This window comes from Sebastes umbrosus, chromosome 17 (assembly GCF_015220745.1).
Source record: "Sebastes umbrosus isolate fSebUmb1 chromosome 17, fSebUmb1.pri, whole genome shotgun sequence".
Lineage (NCBI taxonomy): Eukaryota > Metazoa > Chordata > Actinopteri > Perciformes > Sebastidae > Sebastes > Sebastes umbrosus.
The window spans coordinates 6,769,305-6,793,626 of NC_051285.1; the positions used below are offsets into that span (position 1 = coordinate 6,769,305).

At 40.2% G+C, this 24,322-nt stretch overlaps 1 protein-coding gene across 3 annotated transcripts in view; it reads right to left on the reverse strand.

The window, feature by feature from the left end:
* Positions 1–2,795: 2,795 nt before the first annotated feature.
* mcama (melanoma cell adhesion molecule a) overlaps positions 2,796–24,322 on the reverse strand; it is a 57,186-nt gene continuing 35,659 nt past the window's right edge. For 2 of the 3 annotated variants that reach the window (XM_037749634.1, XM_037749632.1), the window contains 15 exons: positions 18,132–18,265; positions 16,186–16,414; positions 16,007–16,077; positions 15,762–15,849; positions 14,474–14,653; positions 13,309–13,436; positions 12,056–12,203; positions 11,657–11,772; positions 11,425–11,566; positions 10,680–10,810; positions 9,809–9,950; positions 8,479–8,514; positions 5,967–6,096; positions 5,558–5,678; positions 2,796–3,891 (listed from right to left, as the gene is read on the reverse strand). In XM_037749634.1, coding sequence (XP_037605562.1) covers positions 3,889–3,891; positions 5,558–5,678; positions 5,967–6,096; positions 8,479–8,514; positions 9,809–9,950; positions 10,680–10,810; positions 11,425–11,566; positions 11,657–11,772; positions 12,056–12,203; positions 13,309–13,436; positions 14,474–14,653; positions 15,762–15,849; positions 16,007–16,077; positions 16,186–16,414; positions 18,132–18,265 — 1,799 coding nt within the window. In that variant the 3' untranslated portion in view covers positions 2,796–3,888. The remainder of the gene's footprint in view (positions 3,892–5,557; positions 5,679–5,966; positions 6,097–8,478; positions 8,515–9,808; positions 9,951–10,679; positions 10,811–11,424; positions 11,567–11,656; positions 11,773–12,055; positions 12,204–13,308; positions 13,437–14,473; positions 14,654–15,761; positions 15,850–16,006; positions 16,078–16,185; positions 16,415–18,131; positions 18,266–24,322) is intronic. The other variant, XM_037749633.1, reaches the window with a different exon arrangement.

The following is a 24,322-nucleotide window of genomic DNA, read 5'->3' on the forward strand; positions in this document are numbered from 1 at the left end:
GGGGGACGAACTCTTGACCGTGAAAAGTGGCGCCGTGTGAGGAAACGCTCGTGTTGAATCACTGCCGGAGGCGCCGCCGTCTCTCTCACACAAACACTTTCCCTCAGAGTCACTGGTAATCTCAGCCGGTGTGTCGAGTCAGATCCACTGGTTATTAATGATATGTAATCTCGCTAACTCGCCTTTTCAACAAGAACTTGCCTACTAAAAAAAGTTGTCTTCATTGCTTTGTTATTGCCTGTGTAAATATGATTTTATTTATTGTCTTTTTAATATCCTCAGCATTTGTTGTGTTGCCATGTTTTCATGCCTAAGCCATTAAGATTTTTAATTAAACAGTATTTTCTTTAACATCTGATCTGTGTGGTTTGTTCATAATGACAACGGGCTGTTTTATGTCGCAGTGAAACTCAGTATTTGCACAAATGATTTGAAAGAGTGATAGTACATGTCCACAGGGGGCGTTTATTATCGCATTGGATGCTTGATGGGCTGCCACTAGGCACCCGATTGGACGAACGTGGGCTGCTGCTTCCAGCTTTCAGCGTTTCTCAAATCATTTTATGCAAGAAATAAGCCTTGCAGTTGCCGAATCTTTATTTTGGATCAACAATGTTTAGTTTATAAGTTTCTCGGGAGTTTCTAGAGGCGGTGAATGCATTACACTGCTGTTTTTTTCTCACTTTTTTTTCAAGATGCAACTCTTTTTCTTTATTTTTAACCCAATTTTCTTTTTTTCGAGATGCAACTCTTTTATTTATTTATTTATTTTTAACCAATTTTTCCTTTATCACTTTTTTCAAGATGCAACTCTTTTTTTTTTTATTTTTAACACTAGCAGAATGCATTGCGTGGCTGTGGATAAGTACCATAACTGCATCCCCCCCAATAAACGCTTTTATCGAGTCATAAGCTGCTCTTATTCATCTCAGAATAAAATAATACTCTTTTGTTTGTCTGCAAAAGTCTCAAATTATCTACATTTAAAGGTGCAGTGTGTAGGATCTGGCGCCATCTAGCGGTGAGGTTGCAGATTGCAACCAACTGAAACTTCTCCTACTAGATGCTGCCAAATCCTACACACTGTAGCCTACCTACCTTTAAAGCAACGCTGTGCCGTAGTACAGCCTCACAGAGCTGCTAGAATGGCTGTAGACACTCCTCACTGTCATAAAGAGGCTGTCCACAACATAGTAGAGGTAGAGCGGGTTGGCGATTCGACCCCCATGTGAGGCCATGAACGTAAAGCGCCTAAAAAGTGAGAAAGAAACATGCTGTTATCATTTCGTAGTATTGTTTTAAACTTTATCTCAGAGATAAACTTGTCGTTGGCTGCTGGAGTCGTGCGCGTTAACGAACAGAGACGAGCTGATTTGTTTTGCAGCTCTGAGGTGCTTGAATTCGTTGCAGATGTGAGCTGTGTTTTCTGTCCTTCCTCCCTCCAGACTCCAGCTGGAAATCTGAGCTACTGTTGGAGTCATTTCCAGCTCGTGCTGACAGCGGTTTGGAGGCAACGCTACTTCCTGTCTCCTCGCTGTGGGACTGAGCAGCGCTGACACGGACCACACTGTGGTTCTGGTTCATGTCAAACCCTCGAGGGGGGAAAAGAAAAGCACTCGTTCATACCTCTCTGACACAAAAACAGCCTCTCTTTAAAAGAAACGTTTTTATTTGGCATTATTTTTTTTGCAAAAAAATATATAAAAACAAACACAAGCATGAAAGAATCACATGTACAGTACTTAATTTACACACACTTAGAAAAAAAAGAACATAATTGCAATGTTCAGCTTCAAACTTGTTTTCCCACTGGTGAACAATCCAAAACATGTTGTATTAAACTGAGAAGACGAGGTGCAGGTTTACGGATCAAATCAGAAATGTTTGGCTGCACACCGCAGACGCTCGGTGTTATGGCTTCGTGCAGCGTCTCTAAACCATAATGACAGCGTCGCTCTGCACACGAGGACACGTCTCGCCTGAGGACGTCCTGTACCCGGATTATTTCTACAACACCTCGACTCAGTGGGACAAATAAAACAGAAAATCACTACTTTGTTAATGTTGCAAGTCATCTGGGCAAAATGTCTCTTTTCACAATAAACCTACACAGTGAGTCAGTACATCATATTCACAACACGGGCCTTTAAAGGAGCACACCAGAGGTAATGCATGTTTCAGATGATTTACTATAAATCAGGCATACTGACCGTTTTTCTGTAGATTAGCTCCAGTTTATCATCACATTCAAATATTACGATCTTTTCTGTGTACAATATAAAATATTTTCAACTAATTAATCTTTTTTTCTCACTTTATTTCAAGATAAACTCTTCTTTATTTTTAACAAAAAAAATTGTTCTCAATTTTTTCAAGATGCAACTCTTTGTTTTCTTTATTTTAGACCCAATTTTCTTTTTTTCTCACTTTTTTTCAAGATGCAACTTTTTTTCTTTATTTTTAACAAAAAAAATTGTTCTCAATTTTTTCGAGATGCAACTCTTTTTTTTTTACCATTTTTTCTTTTTTCTAATTTTTCACAAAATGCAACTCTTTGTTTTCTTTATTTTAGACCCAATTTTCTTTTTTTCTCACTTTTTTTCAAAATGCAACTCTTTTTTTTTACCGTTTTTTTTTTTTCTTCTAATTTTTCACAAAATGCAACTCTTTTTTTTCTTTATTTTTAACCAATTCTTCCTTTTTTTCTAAAAAAGAAATTCAAGATTTAGCTGTTTTTTTCTTTATTTTTAACCACTTTTTCTTTTTTTTATATAATTGTTTTCAAAATGCAACTCTTTCTTTATTTTTATTCCAATTTTCTTTTTTTTTCCTCCCTTTTTTTAAGGTCTCAAAGTTGACCAGTATGGCAGAACGGTCAGCAGCGCTCTATGTGAAGTAAACATATGAAACATGCACTAACACTGGGACGCTTCTTCAGGCCCAACGAGCTCTCAGTGGAAACACAAAGAAAACACCAAACCAAAGAAACAAAACAAATTCAGTGTATGATGCATCCTCAAAACACAGGCACAGCAGATCACTAACCTTTGACCTTTTTCACCTTCAGTAACAGTCCAAGGCCTCCTCTAGCAGGTCTGTACACTACCATGTATTTACAAACAGTACAAGGGCTTGACAGCAGTTTGCAGAAGAAGGCTGCCAGTGTGTCTGACTGATTATCCTGCGTATTTTTAAGTGATTCTGGGGGAAACACCTCAGAGTATTTGTCATTTTTTGGTGAATTTAAACATCAATTTCTGCAAATATTGTTGTCAATCAAGAGTAAACACACTGGCGAGCCTTCCCTCAGTGTGACTGTGAACCAACAGTAAAGAGCCGCCACAGAGGAGCAGCTGGCGTTTTGGTCTCTGACATCACGTCCTGTCCTGAAACTCGCCTGGACTCCATGATCAACATGCACATGACCCCAGAAACGCTACACCATGAAATGAAAATCTGAGTGCCAAAATATCTTAAATAACAAAATATATATATAATATATACACTTTCATTGAAAAAAAGAAAAGTTGATGATGCACACGTGAGAGACACCATCGAACGCACGCTGAACAACCGCCGAGAGCTGAACACAGTTTGAGGAAACAGTACAAAACAAAATGAACGTCGGGGAAGCAAACACTCATTCAAAAGAACATCTGTACATACATACCTGTGTGTGTGTGTAAGGTGTGGATGTGTGTGTGTGTGATGTGTGTGTATCTACTGAATACTGCTGAGAAGAAAAGCATGATGGGGGAATGTCCGGACTGTGAGGTGGTGTTACCCTACAGGTCTCAGATCAGTGGCAGCATCACTCACTCACTGACTGCTGGCTTCATGTTGTGCTGCTTCCTGCTGCACGACATCACTGATGAACCGTCAGGGGCTTTACTGGAGGGACAGAGGAGGACATCAGTGTTACACCGACATTATACACACCGCCTACTAATTATTAAACACGACTAATGAGCTGTGTTAAAGAGAAATTCCTGTTTATTAACAGGTAACAAATACACCTACCAGCACCTCTAAAGCTTGTTGATAGGTGTATTTTGGTACCTTTGGACATAGCTAGGCTAGCTGTTTTCACCTGTTGTTTGTCTCATCTAACTCTCAGCAAGAAATTGAATAATTATATGTCCCAAAATGTCGAACTAGAATAAAAAAGATGCCACTAAACCTCCTAAAAAAAACAACAAATTTTCTAATTTGTCTACAATTAATACAACTAGTAATAAACTTTATTTATACAGCACCTTTCAACACACATTTTGTGCTTTACAATAAAAACAGAACACATTTAACACACTAAGAGACAGCGTTATTATAGTAAACTAAAACTGAAACTAAAACGAAACATATTTTCGTAAACTCAAACTAAAAAAATAAAAACTATATTCTTTAAGAAAAACTAGAACCAAACTGAAACGATATTGTCTGGGTTAGTTTTTCAACTATAATATATCGATGCGCCCCGGTAGCTCACCTGGAAAAGCGAGACAAAAGAGATCAGATAAATAAGTTGGTGCGGGGCCCCTCAGGGCTTTGTAAGGAATCAGTAACTTAAAATCAATTCTAAGAGCAACAGGTATCGAGTGTGAGGAAGCCAGGATCGGTGAGATGTGGTCATGAGTCTAAATCCTGGCAGCAGAGTTTTGGATGAGCTGGAGGCGGGAGAGCAAGTTATCACAGTAATCTAATCGACTGGTGATGAAGGTTTGGGTAACGGTTTCCAGATGTTACCGACACGTTACGCCATCAGAATGATTTGAAAGATAAAATCACATACAACTTCTACACATAAAGACTTCCCTGTTTTTATAGAGGCAACATGAAACACTAAGTTATGTATTGTTATGATGCACACAGGGCCTGAATTAGACCAAAAAAAGTACCATAATTCTGCAGTTGCATGACATTATTATTGCATGTGTCCTGAATATATCTTGATGATATATCCCACTTCAAATGTATTTCTGTATGCATTTCATTACATACATTTCCACAATTTGTGCATAAATATATTTGGTTAATAGAAACTTTTTATGTCTCTATTTATACAAATGAAATTGTACATAAAATATAATTTTACATAAATGTTGGCCTACAGATTAAATCGGATATTGAGAAGGAATACCAAAGGCAAGTCCATAATGTAAGAGATAATACTGAAAGACATGGGAGCATCCCTTTAAATCACTTGTATGTGCTTGTATCACGTCTAGACATCCTCGTTTCATCAGAATTTTCTGCATGCTAGCAGCTTAGTGCAGGTTTATTTATAACCATTGAATAATTGATGTAGAAGCCAGAGCTGTTACCCCTCATCCACTTTACATATCCAAATTTAAAAAAGAGCTTCTGTGAAGTTACTGAGAGCAGGATGTCCAACTCTGCATTTCCTGACTTCACATCCGCGATGACGTTCTTGTTCGCTCTCCGTGAGCTTCTCTCTAGCGTCGCCCCTCAGGACAAACTTTACTAAAGCAGAATCAACTTTAGGCTTTTTAATATTGTGAAATAATGACATCACATCACATCCATCGACAATAGTTACCTGGTCATTGGGGCCCTTCTTGTCTCCGTTGACGGCCTTTAGGAGGACAGCTTCCTCGTTCTTCGTGTTGGTCTTCATCTCCACGACGATGTCGTCTTTGGTGGTCTTCTCTTTGGTGCTGCTGACAGAGAGGACGGTTGGCTCATGTGGGATTTGCAGAGGTGCTGGTTATCATTAAAAATGCTTCTTTTAACACAAGTTCAAATCTAACATCGGATAACATTGTTTTACTACACCCAGCTTTAAGCTTTTGTTAATGCCGGGTACACACTATACGAGAATCAAGCTGATCATTGATGTGTTTTTAATGGAGCTGTATGGCACTGAGGAAGAAGAGATATCAGGCTCTGAATACACAGACACAATACTAGTAGACTAGTCGATCAGATTTAGAAGAGGCAGTACTCACATCTCCTGTTTCCCTGAGCGTCCGCAGGGGATCTTCCCCTTCTTATGCAGGAAGTAGAGGACGCTGCCGAGGATGGCGAGCAGCAGCAGACACAGTATGATCACCACGATGATCACGCCGCTGCCTTCAGCTACAAACAACACACACAGAGACAGAAACAGAGAAACCGCCCACGTTAGTGTCCATCTAGCAAAGCAATATCACGTTCAACGGCGTTCAACGGTATTTGCACCCACAAAAGAGTTCATTGTAGATCAATAAGGTTTCCGTTTATCAGCCTCCACACACAAAATAAATCACTAAGGTGAGTTCAGTAGTCTTGTGGAGAACTACTCAACCTGTGAAAACAGTTTTTATAGTTTTATAAGTGATCTCTGGAGGAGCTTTGTCAAGTCCTGGAAAAGGACCCGATCCAAAAGGAAGCAAATTTATAAAAAGGCTCTCCTTACAAACTGAAGGAGGGAAGTTTGAACTAAAAGATGCTACAGGTTGCATTATGGGAAATGTACGATCCAGTGGTTTTGGAGAAAACTGTCTCTTGCAAGTACTCCGATTTATGGACATGCCGGACTAAATGACTGACTTTAACAATGAGGATAAGGAAACATCTGTTCTAGACCTACACATTGCATTATTTAAACTATTCAGTTTCTCAAGTGGCTTATTTATAACAAAAGTCCATTTTCCTCATAAATGTAAGACATAATTAGCTGTGCATGAAATTATTGTACTTCTGTGTTATTAAAGTGGCAGGGCTGCAGAAGAATGTCATTTATTTTGCTCAGCATCTGTGACCCATTCCTTAATAACTTTATTTAAATGACTTCATCCATTCAGGATGAAAAGCTGAGTTTTTTTCTTTTCAAAAACAAAGAAGTTACATTTCCCCGAACTACTACAGCATGTTCAAGCCCCTTGCAGTGTTTTCTTTTACATATTTTAATTCATCCTTTCAAGTCTAATTTCTTTTTTTCTTTTTTTATAATTTATTAGGAGTAACCTCAGGTGTACAGAAACATTCAAATAAAGCACAAATGTAAATGAATGTCCCTCCATATTTTGGTATTTTTTCCCAAAACGCCCTCGCACCCAGCCTTCATCTATTGCCGATGCAAAAAGGATGAAGAAAAAAACAAAACAAAGTTAAATAAAATTTAAAAAAAAGAAAGAAAAGAAAATAAGATGAAAAAATAATAAAATAAAATAAATAATAATAAATAAAGTACATATTGGCAGTAATAATACAGATAAAATAGGCTGATAAACTTTACCATGTACAAATGGACAAATTACCTGTTAGTGGTCATTTCTGTTTACATAAATCAAACATTATAATAATAAAGTATATTAGTATAATAAATATATACATACATAAAGCAGCATATTTGTCCACTCCCATGTTGATTAAAAGTATTAAATACTTGACAAATCTCTCTTTAAGGTACATTTAGAACAGATAAAAGATGTGCGATTAATTTAGAATTAATCACGATTAACTAAGGTCAATCATGTGATTAATTGCGATAAAACATTTAATCGATTGACAGCCATAATATATACATAATATCTAACATTGTCTTATTAAATGCGTCACATCATATAGTCTAGAAGTCATATTTGTGCAGTGGTGTATCCTCTGCTAGATTTAATTACAGTTTATTTTGCCAGTTTCACTGTCAGCTTTAGGCCTATTTTGTGGATTTTATTTGTTTTTCCTGCGTTGAATCATCCACATCAGCCTTTAGAATATGATGAATCCACAAAAACTGAGTAAGACGGCGTCATTTATTTTATTTCTCCCAGTGCGATGCAATTCATCCTTAAAGTAGATCTTCTACTCCTTGTTAAGTGTGTAGGAAGCTTCTACTCTGAGGCACGTTTGTTTAAATACGACCCCTAATGACCGTAGTAAACAAATAGATGGGCGAACTATTATTTATTTTTTAAGCGCTCTAAATATATTATGATACTGTTGTTTTTAATGGTTGTGGGCTCTGTGAAATGTTCTTTATTTGCCCACTGTATTCCCCGCAGGCTGGTGAAGGTTTTAATGGCACGAAGTGACTCAGATAAAGTCCGAAAATTACCCCATAATAACAATGCCCCTCTCCAAACTTCACTGCAATTTAAAAACCCACTATAAAACACAAGACTGTCTGGAAACAGTCAGTAAAACTGAGACACTTATTTATGTTTGTTTAACAAATTCTGGGAAATACAAATAATGTTTTTACCGCTGCAGAGTCCAAGTATCATTAGAAGAAGTGTTGGTGTGCTTGAAATGTGCTGGTCTTGTGATTTTTCTCTCTCGGTATCAAACAGAATATTTAATGTGCCCTCAGGCCAATCCCAAAGATCTGCCAGCAAACTAAAGACAGTCCTGGTGTAGAGTCGCTGCATGAAAATCATCAATAATGCACACAGTCCTCCAAGCCGTTCACTGTCAGACGGACAGAAGTTAAAGAAGTCTAAAGAAGAAGAAGAAGAAGAGACGATAGAGCAACGATCTTACCAGGAGAGAAGGGAGCAGCTGAAGTCACTCGGGGAACTGTGAACAAGAAGAACAATTAAGAGTTTTACACACACACTTCTCATGTTTAATTACAAAAGATATACCATCCTTGTGTAACAGAATATGTAACAATACTGGCTAAAGCAGTGGTTCCCAACCCCAGAGGAGTCACAAGATGATTAAAGGGAATAAAAAAGAAAAATTTTAGATACAGAAAAATCTTTTTTGAGGGGCTTTCTTACTAGATACTTTCACCACTTCAAGCCTCTAAAAACCCTTAAATGAAACAGTCTGAAAAGCAAAGATCTAGGGCTGTGGTTGACCAAAGAAATTGGATGAATTAGTTGATTTAATCGACAGATCTGTAAAACTGAGTTTCTCCATAAAGAATGACACTAAAGCACCACTTTAAATCTTGTGTTTACCAGGGATGTGCTCATAAGTTTCTTAGAAATAAGTAATTCAGCATGAAAAATAGCATAAAAAATGACTAATTGACTAAAGAAATCTTAGTCGACTAAGACCAGGACAACAGATTAGTCGACTAATCGATTAAGAGGAGGCAGCCTGTGATTAACCAAGATGACGATTTTGAACCCAAATCATGATCTTTTCCTAAAGCTAACTAAGTAGTTTTGTTGCCTACACCGAAGGAAGTCGTTTCCTGTGAAGACGGAAATTTATTTTGAAAAGATTGGAGCGGAAATTGACACATGAGTCACGTGTTGCTGGACATTCGTAGGAAAACATAAGAAAAATTAGGAATAAACTTTTGTAAGATATCATATGAACCGGTGTATGAGGATATGTTGTTTGAATACTGTGTGCTGAAGGGCTGTGAAGGCTTAGATTGATGGATGAGAGGTTGAGTTGAGGTCATTATAATTGCTGATACCAAATACATACTGTAGTTAACACACACATGCTGAAGAAGACCGACTCTGAAACCTCCATGTGTGCAGTGAACTGTTATTAATGTATGAAAACACAGCTCGTGAGCTAATTAGAATAAATGAGAACATCTTTTCATTCTATGCTTGCATGGTGGTCATTAATTAAAGCCTCAAAAGCAAAATAAGTTTTAAACTCTTCTTCCTCCATGTCATTACTTATCAACACTCTGCAGCTGCCTCAACGAACCAGAAGGCAAATATTGTGTGCACAGTAGATTAAATGTGGCTGAACCAACATAACAGAGGAATTTGTTTAAATGCAAATGTTAATGCATATTTCAGAAGATAAAATAATAATGGTTAATGACGGTTTAAAGCCTGAATGTGGTTCCCGCTCCATCCCATAAATCCAGTGAAAATGAGAGAGAGGCTCTTACTGGCTTTGACGCTGAAGGCTTTGACTTCAGTGCCCATGTCGTTGGACGCGTTGCACAGAGCGCTGATGTCCGAGGTGACTTTGACGGACACCACGCTGTAGGCCGTGTGCTCGCTCGCCCTGCTCACCACCTCGTGCCAGTTCTGTAGAGAGACACACAAACAAACGCACCTTGTTGATGCACATTTCTACCTCTACATCAGTCCGAACTAACTAAACATGCTCCCAAAATACTGTTAGTCATCACATCTAGCAAAACTAAACTATAAAGACTATAATCTCAGCTGTAGTAAGTGTAAGTAGCAAGCTGCCATTACCGCGGTGGCACCTCACTTGTGCATGTGAAACTGTGACTGCAGAGTAGAAGTAGAAGGAGAAGGAGAAGGAGAAGGAGAAGACAAAGGAGAAGGAGAAGGAGAAGGAGAAGAAGAAGATGAAGGAGAAGGAGAAGGAGAAGGAGAAGAAGAAGAAGAAATAGAAGAAGAAGAAGATGAAGAAGTAGACGAAGAAGAAGACGAAGACGAAGAAGTAGAAGAAGATGAAGTAGAAGAAGACGAAGAAGAAAGAAGAAAAAGAAGTAGAAGAAGACGAAGAAGAAGATGAAGATGAAGACAAAGAAGAAGATGAACAAGAAGTAGAAGAAGAAGATGAAGACGAAGAAGAAGAAATAAGAAGAAGATGAAGAAGAGGAAGATGAAGACGAAGAAGAGGTTTTGGTGAGACGTATGTGAGTTGTGGAGTGTTCATGTTACATGTTTGCGCTTTTATGTGTGGACCCCAGGAAGAATAGTGGGGATCCAAACAAATGAACAGGTAAACCTAATAACCACCTATTGTGAATAGAAGTTAGTGCTGTGAGTCAGACTGGATACCTGGCTGCCGATGATGTTCCAGGTGATGCTGGGTGGCGGATGACCCTGAGCCTCACAGCTCAGGTTCACCATCCTGTCCGTCGCCTCCTCCAGCTGCACCTCCTGCTCCACGCCCACCAGCTGGGGAACACCTACACAGACACACATTATTAATATATAAGAATAGTCCATCATATTTTAGTAACAAGCCTGTTGTGTTGATAAATTCAGGATAATGTACGTTTCCACAGCGCTAATCTATCAGTATAGTACAACCTCAGAGTCACCACTCTGCTGCTCTGAGAAGCAGAAATACTGTTTTTATTCACTAACACTTTCCTGTCACTTTTGGTTCAATGTTAAGCTCCTGTCAAATTGAACTTGACACTTCCTGCACAGATGCTTCACATTAAAAGCCCTCCAGTGGTCTGACAGGGGAGCAATCCTCCTCTCGCATGGTTTGAAGGGAAAAAAGCTCACAACTCTTTATTTCAAGTTTGAAAGATCGGCACGAATCCAAACTTCACCTGGCTGACACTTAGTAAGTAGTAACGGAAACAGGTGTTTTATATCAGAGATGTCAGGCAGAAATAGTGTCACTAGAGAGGCCGTTCATAACCAAGAAAAGACCTCCAACCAAAACACGGCCACATGTCGAAAAACATGCAAGAACAAACTACAGAAATACAGTAAATATCTATAGAAGAAGACATTTGAGTGCTTAAAATTAAAGTTTTGCAAGGTGTGTAGGGGACGACTGACTGACCTTGGACGATGATGTGGACGGAGCCGCTGGTGTGCAGGGCGGGCAGCGAGGGAACGGTCACCTCACACATGTACTCTCCTGTCGTCTCGTAGGTGGCGTCCTTCAGGTGCAACGTGTTCCCCACACCCACCTGCTTCCCATCCTACACACACACATATAAAATCAGTGAATGAGGTGATGTTGGATATTGAGAGTGGTCAGTGTATCAGTACATGAGGTAATGTGTACGTACCTTGTACCAGACGGTGGCTGTTTTAAGGGACGACAGAGCGTTGCAGGTCGCAGTCAGATCTTCTCCTTTGAGCATGATCTCTGAGTCTTTAGGTACCACCACGGCCGGGTCCAAGTCTGAACACAACCAACAAAAACAAGACACATTAAACACAAGGGTGGGTGGAATTATTTCAATTAAAGGAGTAGTTCTCCTGTGCTTATTCACTTTATTTTTGCTGGAGTCAGGATGTGGTTATCTTAGCTTAGCATAAAGACTAAAGACAGGGGAAAACAGCTAGTGTGGCTCCGTCCAAAGTGAAAATAATTGCCTTAACAACACTTCTAACTATATGTTTTTTAAAATGTATGACTGTATATATTATGTTTTCCTGTGTATTTGTTTTTGATGGTTCCTTACAGTGCACAGTGAGCTGCATTTCTCCTTTGACGTCGGTGGAGCCGTCGGCGTCCAGAGGGCGACACTGGTAGATGCCGCTGTCTTTCCGTGACACTGGCGACAGCATCAACACGTCACCGTGGTTACTCTCCAGGTCCACGTCCAGCTCCTGCAACAAATACTCATTTAAATCCATGTTGTGATCATGTGAAAGTCATGACAGAAGGTCTGTTATTTGTTTCTTTACATCCGATGTGATTTTAGGGTGAAGACATCCAAGAGAAATTGAAAACAGCATCGGATTTGTCACAAAGTTCAGCCCTGTACGGGACAGTTGCAGACTTTATTACATTGAAAAGAGGTTGACTACAAAACATGTTTGTAGTTTCAGCCATCATGGTAATATTTGACTGACCACTTTCCCTCCTGCGGACACCAGCTACAAAAGGCAGCCACAATTTACACTGGAGTCCATTAGGGCGAGAAACACGAGTGGTGAGATACAAACAGAATATAAACAAATCCTGAATGTTTAACTGTAACATCCAAACGCTCTTACTTGAGAGTAAAAATGAAAGCGCACAAAAATGTTGGTTATATTGTTCCAGAAGATGAACTATAGTAACCTCCCACCAACTGATACTGTATATACCATACATCTCTAAATATTAGGGCTGTCAAAGTTAATGCGATTATAAGGTGTTAACGCAAATCAAAACCACCTAGACTTTGGAAACGTTGGTGACTGGCTTATCAGTCATTTTAAAAAGGAATAAGCATTAAGCATAAAAGCTGGAGCACCCCAGAGGTGCTTCAGTCTGTGACGTTTGTACTCTGCTTGATCTGCAGTAAATCTATTCATATTGAATTCTGGAGTCTGTCTTGTTTTAAAAGTTTGTCTTTATTGAAGTTCTTGAATAATGTGGCTGAGGACCTGAAACCATCTGGCCTGGTTGAAGATTTTCTCCCTCACAACCACTAACTTAACACCCCTGACTGCCTAGTTAGTAAACGTTAAAGTGGCAGTCAGCTGAGTTTTTGTGTTGATGTCCACACATACAATGGGTGTGTGTCTGACATGGGAACGAGTCCCGTCAGCGTGGCCTCCGGTCTCAGACCCCGGCCTGGATCTGCAGGGTCAGAGCTGCACACTCATGTCTACACGGGGGCCCTCTGTGGGCTCTGCATATCAAAAACATTCCCTACATGTCTCCTGCGTGTCACCCTTTCTCTCTGGGGGACTTTTAGGGTGAGAAAATGCCTCCTATTCTTACTTGTTCTCTGTTGAAAACGAAGGGCGGCGGGGGGTTGCCGTCACCCTGGCAACGCAGCTCCACAGTATCCCCCTCTTTGACCAAGCCCTGGGGCGACTCCTTCCACAGCTCCACCATGGTGGTGGGGTCTGGACACACACACACACACACACACACACAGAGAAAATCAAATTAAGCAGGCTTATTCAGCGAGCTGCTAAAGTCACTCTACGAGGCCATTTCCATAACGCTGACAGCACAGACTGAGTCTGGCTCTGGCTGCCACAGTATCACTAATGTTGTGTTTCAAACAATGGACCAACAGACCCATAACGTGACTGTTAAAATGCATTATTCATAATTACAAGATTTAAAAAGGGTATTCCAGCAATTTAATATCAAGACAGCAGCTGAGGCTGAAATATCCTGACGTTTACTCCCTGAAAGCTCAAAAAATATAATGAATCAGGGTTATTTTTTCAAACTTTGGACAAGCAAACTTTCTACAGTTTTTAATACAGGATAAGTAGTACTTCTTTATAGCTACGGATTTAGAAATGTTATTGTGTAATTCCTCCTCTACTACTGTACAAGTAGGTCGTTGGCGATGTAAAGTCAAATCTCACGATTTATGAGCTCACATTGTACGGTCCGATCGTCAGCCACAACCTGAGCGCTCACACTGTACGGTCCCGACGGCTGCTGCGGGCCGTTGACAGTTGTCAATAAAGAATTTGTTTGAAAGCTCCGAGGCAGGTAAAGTTTGTCTGCTGGCAGAGGTCTGTACGGGTCACAATGCTAACAAGGTAGAAACGTGCTGCCTTGATCATCTGTGACATCCTCTGCTGAAACGTTGAAAATAAAGAGGCGCCGGGCGTATGTGGACTCGCTGGTTGCGAGGGAGACGTGGAGAGAATTGGAAGTACGCTAGCTACGTTTTTCTATATCTATTGTAACAGTTAAACTGTTACCATGTGAACTATTCCTTTAACCTAAAGACAGCAAAACTCATTTGTAATTTAAAACCAGAGTGGTGGCTGTAACTTAATGTGGTCCACTTGGCCTAACAGCAGAGGTTGAGGCGCGGGGTCCCAAAGATGGTTGATCTTTGCAGTGATTATTTTACCTGTATATTCTGATGTGATAAAACATGACGGAAGAATAAAAAGGCTCAGTGTTAACTCACAGTGGACAGTGATGTTGATGCTGTTGGATTCGACCGTCCTGATGGCTCCCGGGACAAAGAAGCTGACCTCACAGGAGAAATGAGCGTCCTTGTCCTCTTTAACTACCTTGTACTCCAGAGTGCTCTGGACGGAGTAGAAGTTACTGGACTCCCGGGTCACCAGGATCAACACGTTCACATCTGGAGTATATGGACAAGATAATATAGATACTTAACAATGGACCACAGCCGATACTGATAGATACATTAGGGCCCCAAATACACAATGAGACACAACTTACAATAGTCTTTGCGCTTTGTGAGACTATACTTGAGCCGCCTCACAAAATGCAAAAACCTGCTGATGTTTAGTAGGTAATGTATACCATGGTTTCCATTTTAGGTCAGTGTGTTATAGGGATGTCAGGGTGAGGAAATTTTCCCACTGGCTGTGATAGCACCGGTGTTACCGATTACACCGGACATTTTTTAAGGAAACATGATTTTCAGTATCTGCAGAGAGCTTCAAAAAAGGGGGAGTCCAAGGCAATCTTCTGGCAAAAAATAAAAAGCCTTTATTCATGATGAAATGCTAAAAACAATGCTGGTACATGTTCAGATTGGGTAACAACCCAAACAGCCTTCTTCAGGGTCTGTAGAGAGCTTACTTTGATCTTGGTGGCTGTGTCTAGCCTCTCCGATCCAGCTTTCGCTGCCGTGCACACCAGCTCTGACTGCTTTGTCCTCCTCACGGCGGTTGCCTCATTAACGTTATGCTTTCTTTATAGCATTGGGTTTAAATCTGACATATTGCCAAATACTGTGTGGGCTTTTGGTTTTGTTTTGAAACCAAATCTTCCGCCATCGTCTGTCAACTCTCTCTCTCTCTGACTCCACCTGTACGGAGCAGACACTTTCACTTTCAGTTTGTAGCGTCCGTCGTACGACTATGTATTGATAAGACGGTGGGCACTAAAGGACCAAAGTTATTACAGTCCGTCCGGTGGGGAACATGAATGCCTGAACCAAATGTCATGGCAAAATATACAATATTTGTTGAGACGTTTCAGTCTGGTCCAAACGGGTGGACCGACAAGCTTGGCTAAAAGTAGCCTTGTTTTCCGTGCTACAGTTTCTGAGATACTTTTGGATTTCACGGTTTGCTTATTGGCGTGCATAGAAAAGATTTCCCTGCTCCAAAGCTTCATCAATATGCTGAGATTTGCAATTCAATGGCCTGGATTTAAACCAAAGGAAACACTACGGTTAGACTCTCTGAGACAGACACACATTGACGATTTGCACTTACGTCCTGGTGCAGACATCAGTGGAATGCTGTTCCTGTACCAGGTGATGTTGGGTTTAGGGAAACCGTTGCGAGCCTCACATGATGCAACCTGGATGGAGAATCACACATTTTTGTATTATCTTGATGTTGGTCATTTCAGCAAGCTACAAATACTGCAGACAAACAGAGATTTCAGGAACTATGTGATTAACATGGTAAGATTATTGCTCTGGTTAATCTCAGTGTCTAAGATTAAGTGGACCCACCTTGGACGGCACCTCGTTGGTCACGGATATTCCTGGAAGGACACCTTCGATCACTGGAGCCTCTGGAGGAGCTGAATCAGGGAAATAATCACTTCAGTTTTTGTAATTACCTACAACATCAAACAATCTGAATCTTCCTTTAAACAACGTTTTGTCTGTGTTTAGTTAACGTTCCTTACCAAACACTCTGAGGTTGGTCTTGCCCTCGGCATTCCCAGCAGCCAGCCCGTTAACCTGGCAGAAGAATTCCCTCTCGTCAAAGAGCTGGACATCTTGGATGGTGAGTTGAGATCCCTGCTGCTCTGAAGTCACCTCGATGCGACCGCTGTAGTCTGTGTTCTCGTCCACCATCTGCTGAGTGCCGTCGCCGTAGAAGATCCGCATCCGTGCGCCGTTACTTGCAGCTCTCTACGGGAAGGACACACAGCAGTTCGGGGTTAAATCAGTGGGAACGTTTGCTCATGTATTTGGTTGATATTGGCCAGTTTTGCTTACAGGTATGATGGTAAAACATGTGTCCAGATGGTAATTATCAAACCAACTTCAGCCTGGTGTCTAACAGGCAGAGCGACTGTGACTGACTGAACCATTTGTCTCTACTGTAAAATCTCAGATGTGTTTTTTCCCCCAGACATGCTGACATGAAGAGCTGGGCGATAAATCGATCATTTTATGAATGAATTCAAATTAATGATTTAAGACGATGTTTAGAAATGAAAGACTTCTCTTTAACTTGCGTAATTTATTTATTCATTTGTTTATAGGTCTACATATGAGCAAATTTGTTTTTATGGGCTACCGCTGTAATTTATTTGATGTGATTATTGCACATTTTGTCGCCGTTTTCGTTTCAATAAAAAGGAAAATCCTTGAAGTTTGATTGTTGTCTTTCATTAAAAAATAATAGCAAATTGAGGTACAATATAATGACCAAAGGTTGGGGAAAGTTTGACAGCTTGTGTTGTCGTCGTCCTCTTCACTCCCAACGTCATTTTAATGCACAGGCTTACCAGGGCTCAAGCCCAATAGCCACAATGGGATGCTCTGCGCGTAAAGACGTGTGTTTGTGTGTGTGTGTAAGCGTGCATATGTGTGAGAGAGAGCCCTAATGCTTTGCAGACATAGTTTGTTTTTAAGAAAAAAAATAATCGAATAAAATCGTAAATCAGATGTGGTGTGAAAAAAATCTGAGATTTTATCTTTATTCCATATCGCCCAGCGTTACTGACGTGCTGCTCTGATTAATTTCTGCCAAGCAAACGAACAATGTGATCCATCAATCAATCACTGTCGCCCGCTGAGCTGAATCAGACAGATCTTGACACGCTTTGTCTCGTTATCAGTGTAGTTTTCATGGTGCAGCAATTTTTTTCTCTCTATTTCGCTGGCCAGTTACTAACTCCCCATTCATCGAGATCCTGTCATTGCCAGTCATACCAGCAGTAGCCCTTGTCACAGCGCTAACCCGTGCCCTATAAGAGTGGGTGGCACACTGGCCAGACACATTCTAGTTTCTGCAGTTCTATTATTTATTCCATCCTGCCGGCACAAGAGATCTGTAGTCCTGATTGTGCTGCAAGTTGAGTAGCCCAGCATGTGGGTCCAAAACTGCCAAACAGGAAGTGAGCGCTTCCAATGGGCTTTATGGTAGACGGACTGTACCATGTTAAGAGGAGGGGGTTCATTCATGGTTTGGTTCACTGTTGACTTGCTATCTCCCCCTAAAGACCCTCTGTACCCCCCTAAAAAAGACAAAAACAGGTGTATTGTAAAGAGTGGTGAAGTGGAAAAGGTTATATTATGGTGGTTTGTTGTCACTATTGTATTGAAGAGAATCTAAAAGGAATCTAATCTGAATCATGTGAGGCAACATCACTTACAAACTGGAAGTCCTTGTAGCCAGATTTATCCTCTTATTTCACCTAGTTTCACAATTATTATTATTATTATTTTTTTTTCTGTGGACAATAATGCCGGATATAATAAAAGTCTGATGCTCGGGGGCTCCCTGACCACGATTCACATTATCGACTCTAAAGGGGGCAGCCCTACTCCTCACACATGCCCGGTTGGATAGCTCCAGACAGGCAGTGTCAGTTTTCGCAGCGGGTCCAGCAGTACTCACCACAAACCACTGGATCATGACAAAGCGAGGCTTGCTGGCGATGTCGGTGAAGTTGTACTGGCATGGGATCTGGGCCGAGTCACCCAGGTACACCTCAACGCCCTCATGCATAGTCAGCTCCACTTTGGCCCACGCTGAAAAACACACAGACACATCAAATCAACGTCATTCTTTCTGCAGGTGCTGTGCTATATTATTTATGAACCATTTAAAAACATAAAATAGTATTAAACTCAATATAAAAAATGTAATTGCATCGTTCTAATTTTGACCCTCAACAGGCTTAATGTAACTCTAAACTGCATTGTGTTTGGCAGATGATGCACCGGCCAACCTGGAGCCAGTCTGCCATGTTAGCAGAACAAAGAAGAAAAGGCTTCTTGTCCACATGGCATCATTTTCATCTCCCTTCTGCCTGGCTGACTGTAACCACAAAACCACGTCTTGGCCAGAAAACCAGTTCCCTAGGCATCATCGGGGGAATGCAGGCATGAGAAGGCCAGCCAGTTTGACACTGGGCTGTTGACTCAAGACAGCCAAGTGCTTTTTCAGCCATTCTGGACTTGGCTGCGGTTATAGAGGCGGCCAGCTCACAACAGTGACAAAGAAGAACAAGATGGCACAATAAGTCTGCTTTCTCAGTTTAATCTGATTTGGAGTTGTCATGCGAGATGGTAAAAGAAACTTCCCCTCCCCTTCCCCCCTTTACACTGTCAGGTGTCAGTGTGATGTCCAGTGGATTTACTCGTGCTGTCATTGACCTTATTAGTGTAGCCTGCTTCTCCTAAACTGCTTCATTTGTCTTTTGACTTTCCACACTTTATTCAGACGTTCAGAACAGAGCCTGTTGCCTCCTCCACCATTGACTCCTCAATGGGACTTTCACCACCTGAGTCTGCTGTTTGAAGAGAGAGATGATGATTTTTGACATAATAGCAGTGGAGGTCAACAAATGGTGGTGTTAGTCACTCTAAATGCCCAAACTGTTTCCCTTGGAGGACCAAAACTGGAACTCAATGGTGGGCCACAGGCTAATAATAATGCATATTCGTTTTAACGGCACTAATTTCTTTAACGCATTAACGCAACTTGCGATTTTTAAGTTGTAGCGGGCTCAGTTTTAAAGCTAGAGTAAAGATACTGGTATCATATGAAACTAGAAAAAACCTAAGGAATCCATTGTCCATGTCATACTAGCTTGTCGTGAAGGAGGTTAAATAACGCTCCAAACTCGTGCTAAATTTTGGCGAGGAGAAACTGGCATGGCCATTTTCAAAGACTCGTAGGTACCCATAGAACCCATTTTCATTTACATAGTCAGAGGTCAAGGGACCGCTTTGAAAACAACCATGATAGTTTTTCCTCGCTAAAATTTAGCCCAAATTTGGAGCGTTGTTTAACCTCCTTCCTGACATGGTAGCATGACATGGTTTGTACCAATGGATTTATTAGGTTTTCTAGTTTCATATGATATCTGTGTGTGAACCTATTAGAGCCTCTGAAAGATAGTAAAGTCACTCGGATCGTGGGTATCAGAGGGTTAATCGAGAAAATAATTGACGGATTAATCAACATTGAAAATAATCAGTAGTTGCAGACCTACAGTACAGTACTTGTACTTACAGTAAATGTACTTAGTGACTTTCTACCACAGAATACAGAACACTAAAGGAAACTGTGAAGCGTCCTTATTATTCATATATATTGTTTGCTTACGAATATTAATGTAAGCCAAATTTATGTGCAGCTGTATTATGTAGAAAACAAATTGTAAATGTGGTGTGACCAGATACTGAGGGTGAAAAAACAACTAGGGACATCCCAGCTTTTTGTTAATAACTATTTAACAGTTTTCAGAAATAAAGGAAAAACAATTAGCGAGGGCCAGACCTCAGTGTCCTCGTATGTGTTTTCAGCGTTGGTTGAAACAGACCAAGCATGAAAAGAGCTTTAAGAGTCCAGTTGCCACCCTGCTGCCCCCATTCAGCCGGCTGCTCCCCCATCACCACCCTGTCTGTCTCTTCCTCCCCCACACCACCACCACCACCACCACCTCAGCACCAATCAGTTTCACAACTCATTTTTTCTTTCTGTCCCTCCCTCCTCCGCCGATGCTCAGCCAACCATTCGCTTTAAGACAAGGGGCTCGCCATTGTTCCCCCACCTGGGTGGACCACATCCCCCCTCACACACACACACTAGTCAGCCTAGAGATGTGTTTCCATCCCTAAACCAAAAGGTTACAACCAGTTCATCATGTACTGAAGTTGTTGTTTACTGTGACGGCTTTGAGACAAGAAGCAGATTATGGAGGCTTGAGAGCAAAATATGTCACAGAAGTAAAAAATGTCGTGTCTCTTTGGGGCCGCGCTGCTAACTTTTCAACTAATCCGATTAGCACTGGGGGGTTGCAGGGGATTTGGCTTCCAAAGCCAACCTGGGACCGGTCTTATCTGTTCCTGTTGTGACTTTATGCTGCACGGACTAAAGCACAAGCACACATGAGTCATGATCTATGGACCCTGACAACCAAAACTGCCGCCTGCCACTGCGTGTGCATACATTTGTGGCTGTCGGCTGTCTGCGTCTGGGTGATACAGAGCTAATTCATTCAGAGGAAAAACACTCCAGAATATTTGGATGTGTTGACAGGATCAGGCCTGTGACTGGACAACGAGACCTCAGATGACTGGTCTGTTGGAGAAGGGGAGGGAGACTTTCGCAGCTCAACAACAAACACAATTACATTTCAAACAGCAGATTAACTTCTCCACTAGAGGTAGAGTTGTTCACAAAATGCTGCTGCGACATTATCCATTATTTACTCATTATTATGTCACTGTTAAAGGAACAGTATAACTATTTATTATTTTATCCAAAAGAACATAATATAAGGAAGAAAGAGCAAATCTTTTTTCGATTTATGTTTGTTACAGGCAAAATGGATGATAACACTTTAATGGAAAAATGTTAATAGACATAATTAATTAAATGTATTTATTTTGATATATTTTTATTATTGTCTATTTATTCATTTAAATTTGTAATGTATTTATTTTAATATATTATTATTATTATTTGTATTTATTTTCATTTTTTAAATGTATTCATTTTAATACATTTTATTAGTATTTTAATTTTTTTATTTTATAATTATTTTTTTATTTAAATTTTAAATTTATTTATTTTAACATATTTTATTATTATTCATTAATTTGTTTATTTATTTTACTTCTATTTTAAATTTCTTATTTTGTTATTTATTTATTTTCTTTGTCTTGTGTATGTTTGTATACTGATATAGTTATTATCGTTTACGCTTCTTGGAAATCTAATAAATAAAGCGCTTTAAAAAAAATAACCATATAACTGCGATTAAATAAAACCACACTGGAGATCCCTTCCATGATATGGTTAATGCTAATGTTTGAATGCTCCCCTTTCTTTTCCTTTTCCTTCCCTACAGCCTTCTCTCCTTTGTGATCCAGAATCTGATTTCAGAGCTGCCATCTTGCCAGCCATCACAGCAGGGCTGAAACTAGTGCCAATACAATATGATTTAGTGCCAATACCAAAATGTTTTCAATAACTTGCATCGAGGAATAAAGATACGTTTTCTGCAAAACCCCTTTAATCATTTGAAGCCAAACTTCTATAATGTTAAATGTTGATGTCTGAACTCAAGCATCTGTCCAAGAACTTTGCCTAAATAACTGGGACGAGCAAAATAACAATTGAAGACTAAGTAAAGACATTCAAGGTCAGCTTTCAGTACATCATTCTGATTCTGATTGTTATTTTTAGCCATGCTAGATAACTGCGTGGCTCTAAGCATGGCAAATGTCACTCGTCAGTCAGACCACCACTACAGAAAATGTGTTTGGGATGCAGTAAAATCACTATTGACGCGTCCAGGCTACGCACCCTAGTTTTTCCCTGATAATGATACACTACGAGCAACAAATCTCTGTTGAAATCGACAGGACGATAGCTAGTTAACGTTAAAATTAACTAGCTCTCGTCCTGCTGATTTCAACACTATAGGTGCCATTGATTTACATTATGATGCGTTCAGGCTCTATTCAGTAAAAATGAGTTGTTTTTGTTGTTTGAAGGAGATGTTTTCACAGCAATATAAAATAGATATTAGAGAGGGAATTAAGACTTGTTTACAAAAAAGGGTATGCAAACGATACTGTATCGACTACTAAACTTCTGGTATCGTGACACCCCTACAGGTATTCTTGTTTCCCAGAGGATGAAGTATGCTGATTGAACATCCGAACGTCTATTGGTTGGATTGCGGTCCTGAGACGACCTACAATGATGTGAATGCTGACTTCTTTGTCACAAGAAAAGGAAAAATGTCTGCCCCATTCCTGTTCTCTTCTGTCTCATTCACTTTCCTCTCTTCCTGTCCTCACATCCTCGTGGTTTCCGCGTAAAGGAGAAAGAGGAAAGACTAATAGAGCAACAACATTTCCCAAAATTAAAACCACATTTCCCATAAATACCAACACTACCACAGAACAGTACAGAGGATATTGCTGCTACTTGCACAGAAACACCAGTGCCTCTACTGTTCTATGCAATAAAATCTCCCTTCATGTTTTAAAGCAATCCAGCTGATTGCATGACAGATCTCCGCTGCCACAAATTCATTCTGATCTCTTTTGTTTGGAGTGATTACTGTGGAGTCTTAAAATTAATCTGGTAATGATCTAGGCTGATATTAAGCACTTTTAAAATGTTTACAGAGGAGGCGGAGAATGTTAGAGGAGACACACAGACTTAAGAGACTAAAGAGAGACAACAAATTAGTTTCCTGTCCTTCTATTCAAGACTCAAACAGAGACAGTCTCACAATGCAGATCAGACAATAAGATGCATAATGAGGGGGATACTTCCAGGACAGCCTCTGCATATAGTCGCTCATTATCTGCCTAACGCAGAGACAATACCCTCAGACGCTAACTACAGTGGTCACCATTATTGGCTTTCCCATTCGATTAAGGCCGTCAGCTTAAGTCTGCAGTAGATCTGCAGCTCCAACCGCTGATAAGGAGTCCAAATCACCCCTGACACGACAAAACCAGCCTCATTTGCTCACCCTAATCCCTCACATGCCCGGTGGGCCATGAAATGAGACCGAATGCAGCCACTAATAAGTCATCTATAAACCCTCAAGGCCACGAAATGTGTCATGCTGATTTTTGGGGATATGAGCAGAAATAGAAGAAAGTCTGTTTTTTTTTTTATTTGATGTAATGCTGTAGCCAAAAAAACAACATTGTGTCTCGGGTCGCTATTCTGTCGTTCAGATGTTGTGGAGTGAAGATACTGGTATCATATGAAACTATAAAAATTAAAGAATCCATTGGTACCAACCATGCCATGTTAGCTTGTCAGGAAGAACGCTAAATATCGCTCCAAACTAAGCTAAATTTTGACAGGAAAAACTGGCATGGACATTCTCGAAGGGGTCCCTTGACCTCTGACCTCAAGATATGTGAATGAAACCTCTGAGATGAACAGAGTGAAAGCTGTAACTTATTAGATAAAACAGATGTTGACTAACTGCATAATTTGCATTTGAAAAAAGGTAATAAATCGCAATATATCGCGATTAGGGCTGTTAATCAATTAAAATATTGAATCACGATTAATCGAAAAATTAAGCACACATTTTTTATGTGTTCAAAATTAACCTTAAAGGGAGATTTGTCAAGTATTTAATACTCTTATCAACATTTGAGTGGACAAATATGCTGCTTTATGCAAATGTATGTATATATTTATTATTGGAAATCAATTACCAATACAAAACAATGACAAATATTGTCCAGAAACCCTCACAGGTACTGCATTTAGCATAAAAATATGCTCAAATCATAACATGGCAAACTCAAGCCCAACAGGCAACAACAGCTGTCAGTGTGTCAGTGTGCTAACTTGACTATGGCTTGCCCCAAACTGCATGTGATTATCAAAGTGGGCATGTCTGTAAAGGGGAGACTCGTGGGTACCCATAGAACTCATTTACATTCACATATCTTGAGGTCAAAGGTCAAGGGACCCCTTTGAAAATAGCCATGCCATGTGAAATCTGTAACTTCACACCAGCTCTAAAACTGAGCCTGCTTCAGCCTCTGAAAGACAGTAAAGTCGGTAGGGGATAGAGGGTTCAAATA